At 38.6% G+C, this 17,799-nt stretch overlaps 1 protein-coding gene across 1 annotated transcript in view; it reads right to left on the bottom strand.

Moving 5' to 3' along the window:
• LOC112612815 (zinc finger protein 208-like) overlaps positions 1-17,799 on the bottom strand; it is a 152,964-nt gene that overhangs the window by 111,212 nt on the left and 23,953 nt on the right. Inside the window, 6 exon segments of the mRNA XM_025367745.1 lie at positions 11,094-11,317; positions 11,320-11,750; positions 11,752-11,851; positions 11,974-12,964; positions 13,049-13,273; positions 13,355-13,791. Coding sequence (XP_025223530.1) covers positions 11,094-11,317; positions 11,320-11,750; positions 11,752-11,851; positions 11,974-12,964; positions 13,049-13,273; positions 13,355-13,791 — 2,408 coding nt within the window.

Here is a 17,799-nt window from a genome sequence, read left to right as displayed (position 1 = left end):
TTTTTTTTTTTTTTTTTTTTTTTTTTGAGACGGAGTCTCGCGCTGTGTCACCCAGGCTGGAGTGCAGTGGTGCGATCTCGGCTCACTGCAAGCTCCGCCTCCCAGGTTCACGCCATTCTCCTGCCTCAGCCTCCGAGTAGCTGGGACTACAGGCGCCCGCCACCACGCCCGGCTAGTTTTTTGTATTTTTAGTAGAGACGGGGTTTCACCATGTTAGCCAGGATGGTCTCGATCTCCTGACCTCGTGATCCGCCCGTCTCGGCCTCCCAAAGTGCTGGGATTACAGGCTTGAGCCACCGCGCCCGGCTGATGCTTTCTTTTGTATCTGCTTGGCACCAGTTAGTCAGCCTATCTTTGCATTTCAATGGGACAAAGAAGTTACACAGCTCACCTGGACTAGGCTCCTGCGAGGGTTTAAAAACTCTCCCACAATCTTTGGGGAAGCACTGGTCTCAGACCTTAAGGCCTATACCCCGCCAAATGATAAGTGCACCTTGTTACATTACATGGACAACCTTCTTTTGGCAGCCCCAACCTGAGAGGTCTGTTATCAGAAAACCCGAGACCTCCTCCATCTCCTATTGAAAGCAGGTTTCGGCCGGGCGCGGTGGCTCAAGCCTGTAATCCCAGCACTTTGGGAGGCCGAGACGGGCGGATCACAAGGTCAGGAGATCGAGACCATCCTGGCTAACACGGCGAAACCCCGTCTCTACTAAAAACACAAAAAATTAGCCGGGCGAGGTGGCGGCGCCTGTAGTCCCAGCTACTCGGGAGGCTGAGGCAGGAGAATGGCGGGAACCCGGGAGGCGGAGCTTGCAGTGAGCTGAGATCCGGCCACTGCACTCCAGCCTGGGCGACAGAGCGAAACCCCGTCTCAAAAAAAAAAAAAAAAAAAAAAAAAAAAAGAAAGCAGGTTTCGAAGTATTTTAAAAGAAAGCCTAAATTTGCCATGAAGAGGTTAAATATCTAGTTTTCATAGTAAGCCATGAGGAATGCCAGCTTAGGTATAAGCAAAGGGAATCCATTTGTGAACTTCCAACCCCGACCACTGGGATGTCAAATAAAAAAAACTTTAGGGGCAGCAAAATCCTGCTGCATCTGGATTCCAAATTTTTCACTGATGGTTAAGTCTTATATACAGTCACAAAGGGGTGGGGGGAAACCCCTCCTTTGAGAAACTAATCAGGAAATAGCATTCAAACAAATCAAAGAGGCTTTAACTCAGGCCCCCGCCTTAGGACTACCAGATACAAATAAGCCTTTCTTTCTATATATTCACGAACAAAAGGAAATTGCTACAGGGGTTCTGACTCTAAGTTGTAAGATCATGGCATCACCCAGTGGCATATTTACCCAAACAACTGGACTCCGTGGTGCTAGGATGGCCTCCTTGCTTTAAAGCCTTAGCCACCACTGTCTTGTTAACGCAAGAGGCTAGTAAATTAACTCCAGGACAGCAGCTAACTGTCCAAGTGCCACGCTCAGTTATAACTTTAATGGATCAAAGAGGGCATCATTGGTTATCAAACCCAAGAATGACTCCCTACTAAGGGGTTCTATGCAAAAACCCTTATTTTAAAAACAGTAAACATACAGACTGGGTGTGGTGGCTCATGCCTGGAATTCCAGGACTTTGGGGGGCCGAGGCAGGAATGTCACGAGGTCAGGAGTTAGAGACCAGCCTGGTCAACATAGTGAAACCCCGTCTCTACTAAAAATGCAAAAATTAGCTTGGTGTGGTGACATGCGCCTGTAGCCCCAGTTACTTGGGGGGCTGAGGCAGGAGAATTGCTTGAACCCAGGAAGTGGAGGTTGCAATGAGTTGAGACCACAGAGTGTGATTCTGTCTCAAAAAAAAAAAAAAAAAAGTAAACACCTAAATCTGGCTACTCTGCTCCCTGTCAAACCGGGAGCTCCCCTCCATAACTGTGTCAAAACCATGGATAAGGTATCCTCCAGTCGGAAAAATTTTTACACCAACCCCTCAGAAACCCCAATGTCAAAATATTGGCTCAAAAAGCAAAATTAATAGCCCTAACAAGAGCACTGTTCTTGGCAAAAGAATATTTACACTGGCTCTAAATTTGCTTTTACCACACTGCATATTCATGGAACTATTTAAAAAAAAAAAAAAAAAGCTAACAACCCTTTCAACAGCTGGAGAAAAAAAAAAAGTATGAGGAAAAGATTCTACAGCTCTTAAAGGATGTATAGGCTCCAGAAAAAGTAGCTGTAATACACTGCAGAGGGCACCAAATGGCAGGAACACCAGAAGCCAAAGGAAACAAAAAGGCAGATAGAGAGGTAAAAGGGGTAGTAATAATTACGCTGCATTATTTTTATTTTTATTTTTATTTAAAGCAGAGGAAGCCTTAGCTATGGCTCTCCTCCCAGAACCTCCTCTCCAAGATGAAAGACCCTGGTTTGCCCAGGAGGCTGAAAAATATATTAAAGGAGGGTGGTGGAAATTCTTCGATGGGAGATTAGCCATTCCAAATATGTTAGCTCATATGTTTGTAAAGCAAATTCATCAAGGAACTCATACAGAAAAAAATGGCACTAGAAACGTTACTAAAATGCCATTTCTATGTGCCACGGCTCTCTGCCATCACTGGAGCTGTTTGTAAACAGTGCTTAGCCTGTGCTCAAAACAACCCACAATAGAGGCCCACTTGGCCTCCAGGAATTCAGGAAGTAGAAGCCATGCCTTGTAAAAACTTGGTTATAGACTTTACAGAACTGCCCGTGCTGGGGGCGCTACCAGTCCCTGCTAGTGCTTGTTTGCACCTTCTGAGGATGGGTTAAGGCTTTCCCCATCAGCACAGAAAAAGCACAAAAAGTAACTAAAGTACTGTTAAAAGACATTATCGCCAGGATTGGACTGCCTTTAACTTTAGGATCAAACAGTGAGTTGGTCATCTGTGGCTGAAATAGTGCAAGATTTAACAAGACTGTTAAAAATAAAATGAAAGTTACACACAGCCTATTGGCCATGAATTTTAGAATAAGTGAAATGTATGAACCGGACACTCAAGTAGCTACCAAAAAAATAGCAGGAAACTCATCTAAGATGATTTCATCTAAGATGGAATCAAGTCTTGCCTATGGTCCTCCTCTGAGTCAGGTGCACCCCCAACAAACAAACTGGGTATTCACCCTATGCAATTTTGTTCTGTTAGCTTCCCCCAATCACAAGCGAAATAAAAGGTGATCTCCAGGAACTAGGGGAATTAACTTTAAAAAGCAAATGCAGGCTCTATGGATAGCTATGCAAAGTGTCCATTACTTGGTACATAAAACCTGTTAAGTCTGACAGACCCAGTACACCCCTTTAAACCTGGAGACTGTTTGGTTTAAAAAGTTGAATCCAACTTCTCTAGGACCCATATAGGATGGGCCCTATACTGTAATCTAGTTCATTCCCACTGCTGTTAAAGTTCCAGGTGTTGTGCCTTGGATCCACCACAGTTGGCTAAAACTAGCAGCTCAAGACAAGTGGACCAGCCAGCATGACCCAGATCATCCAACCTGGCTGATCCTGAGATGAGACCAAGCTGCTGCTAAAAACAACCACCCTGCTCTGGTCATTTTGGAAGCTGACCAGTCTATGCATGGCAGAAGCAAAAGACAACAAACCCTACTCTAGTCACACAGAGGAATCTAACTAGTCTACTCATGGCTGAAGCTTAAGAACTTTTCAAGCAAGTAAATGTGGTTAAAAATCTTAAAAGTCGTAGTTTTCCTTGTAATACTGTTTTCCTATTGTTCTGTCACTGTGCTCAATCTCCTCCCACAAATAAGGACCTCTTCTGTCCTTGCTGAATATAAATATGCTGTATATTGTTTTGCTGTTGTTATCCCCCTTAACCATGCTAGAAGCACCTATAGAAGGGTGTCCCCACTGTACACATACTACCTGGTCAGGGAATGGTATAGCTAAAACTCTATTGTTTCATACTTATTGTAAGTGTACAGGGACTCGCTTAGGAACTTGTAATCAGACCACCTACTCAATTTGTGGCCCAGAAAATAACAAACCTTATTTATTCTATGACCCTAAATTTTCACCTGGTGAATGGTTTCAGATTCGTGCAAGGTCAAAGGAAAATTTCCTCTTAAACCAAACCAAGGTCCCTCCTTTTTACCCAGGGCCTCTTTCTCTGTACTTGGATGCCTATCAGGCAGCATACCTAGACTCACCTGTCTGTGGTAACTTACCTATAAATACTATAGAAATAACTACAAATATGTCTGCATGCCAAGAGTAGCTCCTCCTTGTCCTCCTGGGATCCCAAAAAAGGATTCTTGGTATTGCATATCATGGCATCCTAGCACACAACAGAGGCCAATTATGCTTACCAAAATGCCAATAAAACCAGATTGCAAAATAAAACCCTGTAATCCTGTAAACTTCACCATTCTAAAGCCAGACTTACCCGTGTGGACTACAGGTTACTCCACACATGTCTACATAAATACATACCCAGCAACCTACCTATATGTTACCAAAAAAGAAACCTGGACCTGTCTGGCTCAGCACCAATTCCAAGTCTTTAAATCATTCTATAAGCATGTAAACTAGAAGTTGCCAGAGCCTCTTCCTTTAGCCAAGAACCTGTTTGCTCAGCTGGCTTAAAACATTGCTGGCAGCCTAGGCGTTTCTTCATGTTAGTTTACAGAGGAACTAACATGGGAGACCAGTGGCCTTGAAAAGCAAAAAAGTTAACGCCACAAGATCATTTTACTTTAACGACTATTCCCCCGAACTGATGCCTGTAAGTTCAAGTGTCTGGATCCTAAAAACTTCTATCGTCAGAAGATACTGTGGTGCTCGCTGGGGAAAGTCTTTTACAAATCCAGTTAGAGAATTAACCTGCTTAGAACAGCAATATTATAATGAAACACTAAGAAAAACTTTGTGGTGGGGCAGAAATGACTCCAAATCACCTCATCCAAATCCGTCCTATTTCTGTTCTCTAAATCCACTTGGTATCAGCTTGAAGCTCCAAATACCTGGCAAGCACCCTCTGGTCTTGATTGGATCTGTGGGTAACGGGCCTACCAACAGTTACAAGTGAAATAGAGGCTTGTATACTAGAGACAATTAAGCCATATTTCTTTTTACTCCCCCTGCAACAAGGAAAAACCTTAGGGTATCCTGTCTATGATGAAATTAAAAGAAGAAACAAAAGAAATATAAACATAAAAAGAGACATAAAAATAGGAGACTGGGGGCCAGGAACTGTGGCTCATGCCTGTAATCCCAGCACTTTGGGAGGCCAAGGCAGGTGGATCACAAGGTCAGGAGATTGAGACCATGCTGGCTAACACAGTGAAACCCTGTCTCTACTAAAAATACAAAAAGGTTAACCAGGCATGATGATGGGCACCTGTGGTCCCAGCTACTCGGGAGGCTGAGGCAGGAGAATGACGTGAACCTGGGAGGTGGAGCTTTCAATGAGCCAAGATCGCAGTACTGCACTCCAATCTAGGCAACAGAGCGAGACTCTGTCTCAAAAAATAAATAAATAAATAAGAAAGGAAAATAAGGAGATTGGAAGGACACAGATTTGCCACTGAAAGAATAATTCAATAATGTGGGCCAGCTACCTGGGCACAAAGTGGGTCATGGGGGTACTTCACCTCAATTTACATGCTTAACTGCATCATAAGGTTGCAGGCAATCCTTGAAATTATCACTAATGAAACAACAAATGCATTAGATTTATTGGCCCAGCAGGCCACAAAAATGAGACAGGCCATTTATCAAAACAGACTGGCTTTAGACTATCTCCTAGCCCAGGAAGAAGGAATATGTGAAAAGTTTAATCCAACTAATTGCTGCTTAAAAATTGATAACAATGAGAAAGCTATTATAGAAATAACTGCAAGAATGAAAAAATTAGCCCATATTTCATTCTAGACCTGGAAAGGGTGGACTCCTGATTCCCTCTTTGGAGACTGGTTTTCCTCCTTCAATGGATTCAAAACCTTAAAGGGAGTAGTTCTAGCCATGCTAGGAGGTTGTTTGATAGTTCCTTGCCTTTTACCCTTCCTTATTAGGAGCATTCAATCACTATAGAGACAATTGTAGCTAGGCAAACTACCACTCACTTAACGGCTCTGCATAAATATCAGCCTGTTCCTAAAGAAGAAAACCTGCTCTCTCATAAGGAATCATGTAGTAGTGACGCTTTCTATTAAAATTTTGTTTATAAAAAGCATCAAAGGGGAGAAACTGAGGCAGAAATTTAAAATAGTAAGTACTGCATTAACTCCAAGAAAAGTAAAAGCCAAAGCCCAGAATGTGGCAAGGCAAGGGTTAAAAAGAGAAGTTTTCCTCTGCCTAGCAAGCTCACTTCAAGGACAATTAGAAAATAACCTTGTTCAAGAAGGCAAAACCAAAGAAATAGGCTCCAGACAGTCCCCTCCAAAGCAAGGGTGAAGGATATGAACAAATGTCTCTATTAGCCAGTTTTTGTTTTTTCTTTCAACGCAGCTCCAAGGCCACCAGCTAAGCCAGGCCACAAGTTATGCCAAGTCATCAGTTATGCTATAAATTATGTGACCTGTCATGATATAATTAACTGCCTTTGTTTTGCTTCTGTAAGTTTTTTCAGTCTTTGAGCTCAGTCTTTGCTTTGTACGTTTGGATGTGAATCCACTGAGCTGGTGCCTACCTTAAAATAAATATCCTCCTGTATTCACCCATACCGGTCTCTAGTCCTCTGCGTCCTGCAAAACTGGGAGGTAGAGAATTATTATCAGTGAAGATAATTTAACTTTCTTTTATTCTATTTAGATGCTTTTAATTTCTTAACTTTGTTGGATAGCTGTGACTAGGACTTCTAGAATTATGTTGAATAGGAGTGTTAGACTGGATATTCTTGTCTTAATTTATTCTAACAACATTGTGATTTGCTTATGAACTCAGATTGCTCGTATTTCATGGAGGATTTTTGTTTCAATGTTTACCAAAAATATTGGCCTGTAGTTTCCTTTTTCTGTTGTGCCTTCACTATATTTTGGAATTAAGATAATATTGATGTTATAAAATGAGTTAGGATGGAATCCCACCTTGATTTCTTGGAGTACACTCAGTAGTAGTACAAGCTCATCTTTGTATATGTGGTAAAATTTGGCTGTGATTTTACATAATCCAGGGCTTTTACAGTTGGTAGATTTTTTATTACTAATTAATTTCATCATATGTTTTATACATTTTTGCCCTGTTCAAGTTTTCTGTTTCTTCCTGGTTAAATCTTGGAAAGTTTTGTGTATTCAGGAGTTTATTCATTTTCTCCAAATATTCTAGTTTGCGTGCATAGAGATGTTCATAGTAGTCTGATTATTTTTTGTATATATGTAAAATTGTTGTGATTTCACATCTCTAACATCAAAATAGATGCAGAGTACAAAAGAATTGATGCACAATGGAAGTTTGACAAAATTTGACATTCCCTTTTGATAATCTCTGAAGTAGTTATAGATCAAATTATTGGTACCTCCGCCAATAAATGCCATATATCAGCAAAAAATACACAGCTAACAACATATTAAACAGGGATAAGTTGCAAGATTTTACTCTAAAAGCTAGTGTAAGACAAGGATGCCCACTCATCCTTACTAAAGTCAGTCTTGCTAAACATAGTACAAATCCAAGAAAAAGGAATTAGGAAATAAAATCAAAAGCATTCAGATAGGACAAAAGGAAGTTAATTGTTCCTGTATAATTATCTTTTATCCCTACACATAATCTGAAGTATAGAAAAACCTAAGTAAGACTGACTGGGACTGGGCACCATGCTCACGCCTATAATCCCACTACTTTGGGAGGCTGAGGCAGGCGGATCACCTGAGGTCAGGAGATTGAGACCAGTCTGGCCAACATGGTGAAACCCAGTCTCAACTAAAAATACAAAAAAAAAAAAAAAAAAAAAGTAAAATATTATCCAGGCCTGGTGGCACAATACCTGTAATCCCAACTAGTCGTGAGGCTGAGGCAGGAAGATTGCTTGAACCTGAGAAGTAGAGGTTGCAGTGAGCCAAGATCATGCCACTGCACTCCAGCCTGAGTGACAAGAGTGAGACTCAATCTCAAATAAATAAATAAATAAATAAATAAATAAATAAATAAGAAAAGCCTAAGATTTTACTTTAAAAATTATTAAACTTTCAAAATACAAAAGCAACAGGACAGTAGCATTTCTATGCATTAACTATTTCAAAATGAAAATTAAGAAACACTGTCATACACAATAACTATAGTAATAAATTCAATACAAAGCAGAGAATACATTTGCTTGCAGCATTTTTGAGGCTTTTGGTTTTATACTAGTCACCTTGTTAAAATAATTTTTTCCCCAATACTTCTTCTGAAAATAAGTACAAACTTCTACTCACACACACTCACTTACTTTATAATTTCCTTACACCTAAAGTTTATCTTTTAGAGTGATGTATATTTAACCCAAACTAAAGTTTGTGTGTGTTTGCAGGCAGACAGGACACATGTTCAAATATATATATGTATAAAATTTTAAGATATCTACTCAGGACTCAGAAATGTATTTTATTTATACTTGCATATGATTTCTATTATAACCATAAAAATAACCTGGTAGTCAATTATAATTTAACTGTTTATTTTTTTTCTTTTTTTTTCTTGAAATGAAGTCTTGTAGCGTTGCCAGGGCTGGAGTGCAGTGGCATGATCTCAGATCACTGCAACCTCCACCTCCCAGGTTCCTGGCCATCTCAAACTCCTAAGCTCAGGTGATTCATTTGCCTGGGCCTCNAGTACAAACAATTAGCTGGGATATATTTTTTTTTTTTTTTTTTTTTTTTTTTTTTTCCTTGAGACAGAGCCTCACACTGTCACCTAGGCTGGAGTACAGTGGTGCGATCTCAGCTCACTGCAACCTCCACCTTTCAGGTTCCAGTGATTCTCCTGCCTCAGCCTCCTAAGTAGCTGGGATTACAGGTGCCTGCCACCACGCCCAGCTAATTGTTTGTACTTTTAGCAGAGACAGAGTTTCACTATGTTGGTCAGGCTGGTCTCGAACTCCTGACCCAGTGATCCACCCATCTCGGCCTCCCAAAGTGCTGGGATTACAGGCGTGAGCCACTGCACCTGGCCATAATTGTACATTTTAAAATAAGTAAAAGTGTAGAATTGGGTTGTTTGTAATACAAAGGAATAAGTGCTAGAGGTGATAGATACCACATGTATCCCAATGTGATTATTATATATTGTATTTGTGTATCAAAATATGCCATATATGGCATAAGTATATACACTCATGTACCCACAAAAATTAAGAAAAATAAATTTAAATGATTAAAATAAGAATAAAAATTTAACCTATAAGAACAATATTCTTTAACTTATTTGCAGTTTGAAGCCACTGGCAAAAGAGATGACTACAGATGTTAGTCCATTATATTACCAAATAGTATACTACTACCATCTTTTACCTATGCCTTTTGGTAAGGTGGAAAAGGTTAACCTTTTTGGCATAATAACACTTCATTGAATGCACAATATTTACCATGTTAAAAATGTTGAAACAGTTACATTTACACATAATTTAAAAATTTTAAAATGTACTGCATTTTATTACATAAAAGCACAATTAGTACAACATACAAATATACTACTAGTTTTCTCATAATGCAAAAGAATATTACTCTTAACACCGTACTTGTGCGTCACTCAATAGTATAAGTTAACCACAAAGAACCTCTCCACTTAGATTTTCATCATACATCTTACATTTTAATACTCTTACTCATCCATAAAAAAGATAATAAATAATGCCCACCTAATGAAAAAGAATCTCTCATACCTCTGATGCGGCAACAAATGATGACATGTTTTCACAAGTCAATAAGAATGAAGAAACAGCAGAAAATAAAGAGTTACATCATTTGCTTTTCAAAAAATCTGTAATTTTTTCAAGAATGCATGATCTGAATATAGTTATTACTCTGCAAATCTTTTACTCCTAACACTATATACAAATAATTTTTCTACCGACTTTAGATTATTTTATATACTCAGAACTCTGATTTAGAATATTCAAAGTGTCAGTTCCTCATATATTTCTACTATAAATTCTGGTATTTACATAGACTTAAATTTGGATTGAATTTTTTTATTTTTACTACATCTTTGAAAATATATTTTAGTATAAACTCTGGTGTTTTCTAAGCTGTAGTTTTTGAAAAAGTCTTTCCCAAATTTATTACATTTGCAAGACAATTCTCCAATATAAATTCCCTGATGTTGAATAAAGTTTGAGCAACCCCTTCAGAGTTTTTCTCTAGTACAAAATGTGGACAATAAGATCCGATACAAGTAAAAGTACTACAACCTTCTTTATGTTTGTAATGTTCATCTTTAATATATTCTCCTTCACTTTAAAGGATATTTTCTGAAAGATCTTTTGACAGTAATTGCACTTATCATGCTTTTATTAAGCCTGAACTCTCTGGTGTTAAGATGTGAGCAGATACTGATGTCTTTTTCACAGTCTATATTTGTACAATTTTTCTCAAATATAAATGATTTTCTGTGCAATAAGATGTATTAGTTAAAAACTTTGCCACATTGTTCTCACTTGTAGAAATTTTTTCCAGTATATTACCTATAATCAAGTGTGACAACCATTTAAATACTTTGTTACATTCTCCACATTTCTAGGATTTCTCACTAATATGATTTCTTTTATGGTTAGAAAAGTTTGAGGTGTTGTCAGAAGCATTGCCACATCTTTCTTGTTTGTAGAGTTTCTCTCCAGTATGAATTATCTCATGTGTGTTAAGAACTGAGAACTAGTTAAAACCTTTGCCATATTTTTCACAATCATAGGGTTTCTCTCCAGTATGAATTTTCTTATGTTTAGTAAAACTTGACGACTGGTTAAAGGCTTTGTCACATTCTTCACTTTTGTAGGGTTTCTCTCCTGTATGAATTATTTTGTTCAATAAGGTTTGAGGACTTGTTAAAAGCTTTGCCACATTCTTCACAGTTGTACGGTTTCTCTCCATCATTAATTATGTTTAGTAGGAGTTGAGGACTGGATAAAGGCTTTACCACATTCTTCACATTTCTAAGATTTTTCTCCAGTATTAGTTATCTTATGTTTAGTAAGGTTTGAAAATTGGTTAAAAGCTTTGCCACATTTTTCACATTTGTACGGTTTTTCTCCAGCATGAATTATCTAATGTGTAACAAGCATTGAGGATTGGTTAAAAGGTTTGCCACATTTTTCACATTTGTAGGGCTTCTCTCAAGTATAAACTATCTTATGTGCAGTAAGTTGGACAAGCTAAAGGCTTTGCCACATTCCTCACGTTTGTAGGTTTTCTCTCTAGTATGAATTATCTTATGTTTAGTAATGGACGAGGATTTGTTAAAAGCTTTGCCACATTCTTCACATTTGTATAATTTCTCTCCTTTATGAATTATTTTATGTTTAGTAAGGTATAAGAATCAGTAAAAAGCTTTGAGACATTCTTCATATTTGTAGGGTTTCCTTCCAGCATGAATTATCTTATACGTAGGCGGGGTTGAGAAGTGGTTAAAAGCTTTGTCACATTCTTCACATTTGTAGGATTTCTCTATGGTATGAGTTCTCTTATGTTTAGTAAGGGATGAGAACTAATTAAAGCCTTTGCCACATTCTTCACATCTGTAGAATTTCTCTCCAATATGAATTATATTTAGTAAGGTATAAGAATCAATAGAAATCTTTGCCACATTCTTCACATTTGTAGGGTTTCTCTCCAGCATGAATTATCTTATGTGTAGTAAGGGTGAAGTTCTGATTAAAAGCTTTGCCACATTCTTTAGTAAGGGAAGAGGCTTTTGCCACATTCTTCACATTTGTAGAATCTCTTCAGTATGAATTCCAATATGAATTATCTTATGTCTACTAAGATGTGAAGACCGCCTAAAAGCTTTGCCACATTGTTCACATTTGTAGGGTTTGTCTCCAGTATGAATTAGCTTATGTTTAGTAAGGTTTGAGGAATGGTTGAAAGCTTTGCCACATTCTTCACATTTGCAGGGTTTCTTTCCAGTATGAATTATCTTATGCGTATTAAGGTTTGAGAATCGGTAGAAAGTTTTGCCACATTCTTCACATTTGTAGGGTTTCTCTTCAGTATGAATTATCTTATGTTTAGTAAGGGTTGAGAATATACTAAAGGCTTTGCCACATGATTCACATTTGTAGGGTTTCTGTCCACCATGAACATGCTTATGCCCAGCGAGGTGTGAGGACTGCTTAAAAGCTTTGCCACATTCTTCACATTTGTAGGGTTTTTCTCCAGTATGAGTTTTCTTATGTATACTAAGGACTGAAGATCGGTTAAAAGCTTTGCCACATTCTTCACATTTGTAGGGCTTCTCTTCAGTATGAATTATCTTATGTTTAGTAAGCGTTGAGAATTCACTAAAGGATTTGCCACATTCTTTACATTTGTAGGGTTTCTGTCCAGTATGAATTCTCTTATGTGTAGTAAGGTGTGAGGACCGATTAAAAGCTTTGCCACATTCTTCACATTTGTAGGGTTTTTCTCCAGTATGAATTATTTTATGTATAGCAAGGGTTGAAGATCGCTTAAAAGCTTTGCCACATTCTTCACATTTGTAGGGTTTTTCTCCAGTATGAATTATTTTATGTATAGTAAGGGTTGAAGATTGTTTAAAAGCTTTACCACATTCTTCACATTTGTAGGGTTTCTCTTCAGTATGAATTATCTTATGGTTAGTAAGGGTTGAAGATCGTTTAAAAGCTTTGCCACATTCTTCACATTTGTAGGGTTTCTCTTCTGTATGAATTATCTTATGTTTAGTAAGGATTGAGAATATACTAAAGGTTTTGCCACATTCTTCACATTTGTATGGTTTCTCTCCAGTATTAATTCTTTTATGTGTAGTAAGGTGTGAGGACTCCTTATAAGCTTTGCCATATTCTTCACATCTGTGGGGTTTCTCTTCAGTGTGAATTATCTTATGTTTAGTAAGGGTTGAGAAAACACTAAAGGCTTTGCCACATTCTTCACATTTATAGGGTTTTTCTCCAGTATGAATTATCTTATGTCTAGTAAGGGTTGAAGATCGGTTAAAAGCTTTGCCACATTCTTCACATTTGTAGGGTTTCTCTCCAGTATGAATTAACTTATGCCTAGTAAGGTGTGAGAATTGGTAGAAAGCTGTGCCACATTCTTCACATTTGTAGGATTTCTGTCCAGTATGAATTCTCTTATGTGTAGAAAGGTTTGAGTCCTGGTTAAAAGCTTTGCCACATTCTTCGTATTTGTAGGATTTCTTTCCAGTATGAACCCGCCTGTGTCTAGTAAGGGTTGAGAACCAGATAAACGCTTTGCCACATTCTTCACATTGGTAAGAATTCTCTTTAATATGAATTCTTTTATGCTGACGTAGGTGTAAAAGCAGGCAAAATGATTTGCCACATTTTTTACATTTGAAAGGTTTCTTTCTAGTATGTTTTGTGTTATGTCTATTTGAATTTAAAAATTTGTGGAAGACTTTCACATATTTATCACATTGAAGTATTTTTCTCTGGGTAGTTGTCAAACACAGGTTTAGTTCATTATAACCTTCTTTGTGCACATTACACTCATTCACACTTTTACAGCCTTTTCTTAACTGTAAATCCTTGTGTCCACATTTTACATATTCTCTCAGTATCACTTTTTGAAAAGAATCTTTAATGCCTGGCCCTGGGCAAAGGTCTTCAGCAAAATGAGAACATATAACTGAAAGAAATAAAAATATCAAATTACTCCACTTACTAGACTCAGATAAACATAGATTACAAATCTAACCTATAATATTATACAAACTATATAAACAAGATAGCATAGCAAAATACCAAAGGCTCTAATTCTTTATAGACATATGTATGTGACAAAAACATACTAACCAGAATACATCTGAGAAAAAATTATAAATGAGTTAAGTGTTTGAAGCACCCCAGGTGAGCACAAAGTGACACAGAAGGGAAGAGCTAAAGTTTGTTACATTCAGCCAACATGGCTATTCCAGGTCCCCAATATAACATAATGCCTTTAGAAGTAAATTGCCAGCCAGATGCAGTGGCTCAACCTGTAATCTCAGCTACTTGGGAGGCTAAGGTACCAGTGAACCAAGATCGCACCATTGCACTCCAGCCTGGGGAACAAAGCGAGAATAAATCTCAAAAAAAAAAAAAAAAGAAAAAAGAAAAGAAAAAAAGAAAAAAGAGGTAAATTGCCAACTTTTGATTTTTTTAAAAAAAAGACAAGTAAAATGCTGGCTCAAACTTCTTTATTACTTCCTTGTCTGGGCTTTTCCAGACACTGGTTTCTGTCTCCTATGATACATAGTGCAAAAAGAAATGGTGCTTTACTTTGGAATGACAGTTTGAGTATGCTGAGACCAAAGGTAAATGTTACAGCAGTAGAGACACTGCAGTACCACAGAAAGAAAACAGGTGTAGCAAGTGATTACTGAGTATTAAGAAAAAAGATGACTAGGGGTCAGGCACTGTGGCTCACGCACATAATCCCAGCACTTTGGGAGGCCTAGGCGGGTGGATCACGAGGTCAAGAGATTGAGACTATGCTGGCCGACATGGTGAAACCCCATCTCTACTAAAAATACAAAAATTAGCTGGGCATGGTGGCACTTATCTGTAGTCCTAGCTATTCAGGAGGCTGTGGCAGAAGAATCACTTGAATCTGGGAGGCAGAGGTTGCAGTGAACCGAGATCACACCACTGCACTCCTGCCTGGTGACAGACTGAGACTCCACTTCAAAAAAAAGACGAATAATTTCCTTTAACTAAAAAATAAACACAAAATTTCAGACAAGACAGACTGAAAGAACATGATCTTGAGAGATTCTCAGAATCTCTAACTCAGACAATTGTTCAAAGTATGCCAGGAGAAAGCCATATTACAAAGATTGTGACAGGTAACTTTTTAATGTTCAAATTTTGATAAAAGATTACAATGTGGCCAGGTGCAGTAGCTCACACCTGTAATCCCAGCACTGTAGGAGGCTGAGGTGGGCGGATCACCTGAAGTCAAGAGTTTGACACCAGCCTGACCAACATGGAGAAACCCTGTCTCTACTAAAAATACAAAATTAGTCTGGCATGGTGGCAGGCACCAGAAATCCCATCTACTCGAGAGTCTGAGGCAGGAGAATTGCTTGAACCTGGGAGGTAGAAGTTGTGGTGGGTGGAGATCATGCCATTGCACCCTAGCCTGGACAAGAAGAGCAAAACTCTGTATCAAAAAATAGATAAAATAAAATTTTGAGGAAGAAACAATAAAAAATGAAATAAACTGAGTAATACTCAATGAGTGAAATATGAGCACAGAGAACTATAGAAAATCAGAAAACTGGAAATAAGAAAAAAATATTTAAAATATTAGAAAAACAAATTATGGAGGTAAAAAATATAACAAAACTGAAAAATCTTGAAAAATGATGTAAAAATAAAAAAGCTCAACAAACAAACTGGGACACAAGCAAAGATATTTATATCAAACACATATGTAAGTACAATTGTAAAAGTCACAGAAAAGGGAATCTTGGGAGCTACAAGATAAAAGTGATGTGTTGGCTGGGTGCAGAGGCTCATGCCTGTAATCCCAGCACTTTGGGAGGCGGAGGTATGCCGATCACCTGAGTTTGGGAGTTCAAGACCAGCCTGACCAACATGGGGGAACCCGTCTGTACTAAAAACACAAACTTAGCTGGGTGTGATGATGCCTGCCTGTAATCCCAGCTACGCGGGAGGCTGAGGCTGGAGAATTGCCTGAACCAAGGAGGCAGGGGTTGCAGTGAGCTGAGATTGCACCATTGCACTTAGCCTGGGCAACAAGAGTGAAACTTCGTCTCAAAAAAAAAAAAAAAAAAGTGTTATTTGCAACAATACTCTTATGAGATAGCCAGTGGATTCTCAACAAAAATTTTGCAGGCCAGAAGGAGACTGTGTGAAATAGTTAAAGTTCTGAAAAAAATTAACTATCAAGTATTTATAATACCATCACCAAGTCTGTCCTGCAAAATAAAAAGAAAAAAAACCTTCAAAACTAACCAAATTCTAAAGAAGTATATTGGCACTGTCTTACATATAAAAGGTGCTGAAAGCAGTTGCTTCCAATGAAAATAACAAGACTCAACAAAACAAAATAAAATCGTATTAAAACACATTATTTTCTGGGAAAGATATGCACATACACAAAAACAAATTTCTTAGCACAAAAAATACATCTATATAGATACACAAAGCAAAATAAGAAAGAAGTAAAAGCATATCAAAATAAAAATAAAGACACAAAGAGAAAATGTGGGACAAAGATACAAGAATCAAATAGAACAATAAACATTAGTAAGTCTCTTTGTTTCAGAAAACTTTGTATCTGTACAGGCAGAAGAGATTATGATCACGTAGTACAGAAGCCTGTGTTGGTAAAGGAGACAAGTTCCTGCTACACATTCAGTGTCTGGGGTTGAGATAAGCCAGAAGTCTTCTAAGCACCTGTGTATATTCTTGGCCGAAAACTCTAGGGGCAAAGCTGTTGTGGGCACAATTCCGGAGGGTAAAACTTTGCCCTGGGAGAGGAGTGGCCATGTCAATTTTTAGTGGGTATGGTCAAGAGTGGGTCACAATCATGTGGGCACCAAAGTGGGGAGAGGAAATAAGTTCTCAGAATATTTTTACTCTCTTTTCCCTCTCTCCCTAGGAGACCAAGAATAACAGGACAATGTACAGTGTGACAGCCTGTGTGCAGAACAAAAGCTTCACTTCCCTCAGACACCTGAAGTCTCCCTCCAGCCCAGGCCTGTGATAGTTAATACTGAATGTCAACTTGATTGAAGGATGAAAAGTATTGATCCTGGATGTGTCTTTGAGGGTGTTGCCAAGGGAGATTAACATTTGAGTCAGTGGGTTGGGAAAGGCAGACCCACCCTTAATCTGGGTGGGCACCATCTAATCAGCTACCAGCACAACCAGGATATAAAAGCAGGCAGGAAAACATGAAAAGGTTACATTGGCCTAGCTTCCCAGCCTTCATCTTTCTCCTGGGCTGGATGCTTCCTTCCCTCAAACATTGCACCCCAAGTTCTTCAGTTTTGGGACTCAGACTGGCTCTTTTTGCTCCTCAGCTTGCAGACGGCCTATAGTGGGACCTTGTGATCATGTGAGTTAATACTAAATGAACTCCCCTTTGTACATATATATCCATCCTATTAGTTTTGTCCTTCTAGAGAACCCAAACACAAGGCCCCTGTGGTAGCTCTCGTCTGACAAAAAAAGTTGTAGTTTGCTGAACACCAATCAATTATCCAACACCAACTGGCTGTCCAACAACTCAATTCTGACACCACCCAGAGTCAACACAGAATCCACAAGTTCAGGACTCAGTCCCACAACACTGTCCCAACTGCAGATGCCAGTCACATGGCTCTGGATAACCATCTTTATTTCTGAACTACTGCTAACAAGCCAAGGTCTTCCACATCTTCCTCCTCAAGTTCAATAATTTGATAGGCTACTCAGAGAACTCAGCAAAACACTAAACTTACATGTTGGGAACAGGCCCCCCAAAATCTGGCCATAAACTGGCCATAAACAAAATCTCTGCAGCACTGTGACATATTCATGATGGCCATAACGCCCAAGTTGGGAGGTTGTGGGTTTACCAGAATGAGGGCAAGGAACACCTGGCCCACCCAGGGTGGAAAACCGCTTAAAGGCATTCTTAAAC

This window comes from Theropithecus gelada, chromosome 19 (assembly GCF_003255815.1).
Source record: "Theropithecus gelada isolate Dixy chromosome 19, Tgel_1.0, whole genome shotgun sequence".
Taxonomy (NCBI): domain Eukaryota; kingdom Metazoa; phylum Chordata; class Mammalia; order Primates; family Cercopithecidae; genus Theropithecus; species Theropithecus gelada.
The sequence above is the reverse complement of the archived record's forward strand: the minus strand, read 5'-3'. Positions and strand labels throughout refer to the sequence as shown.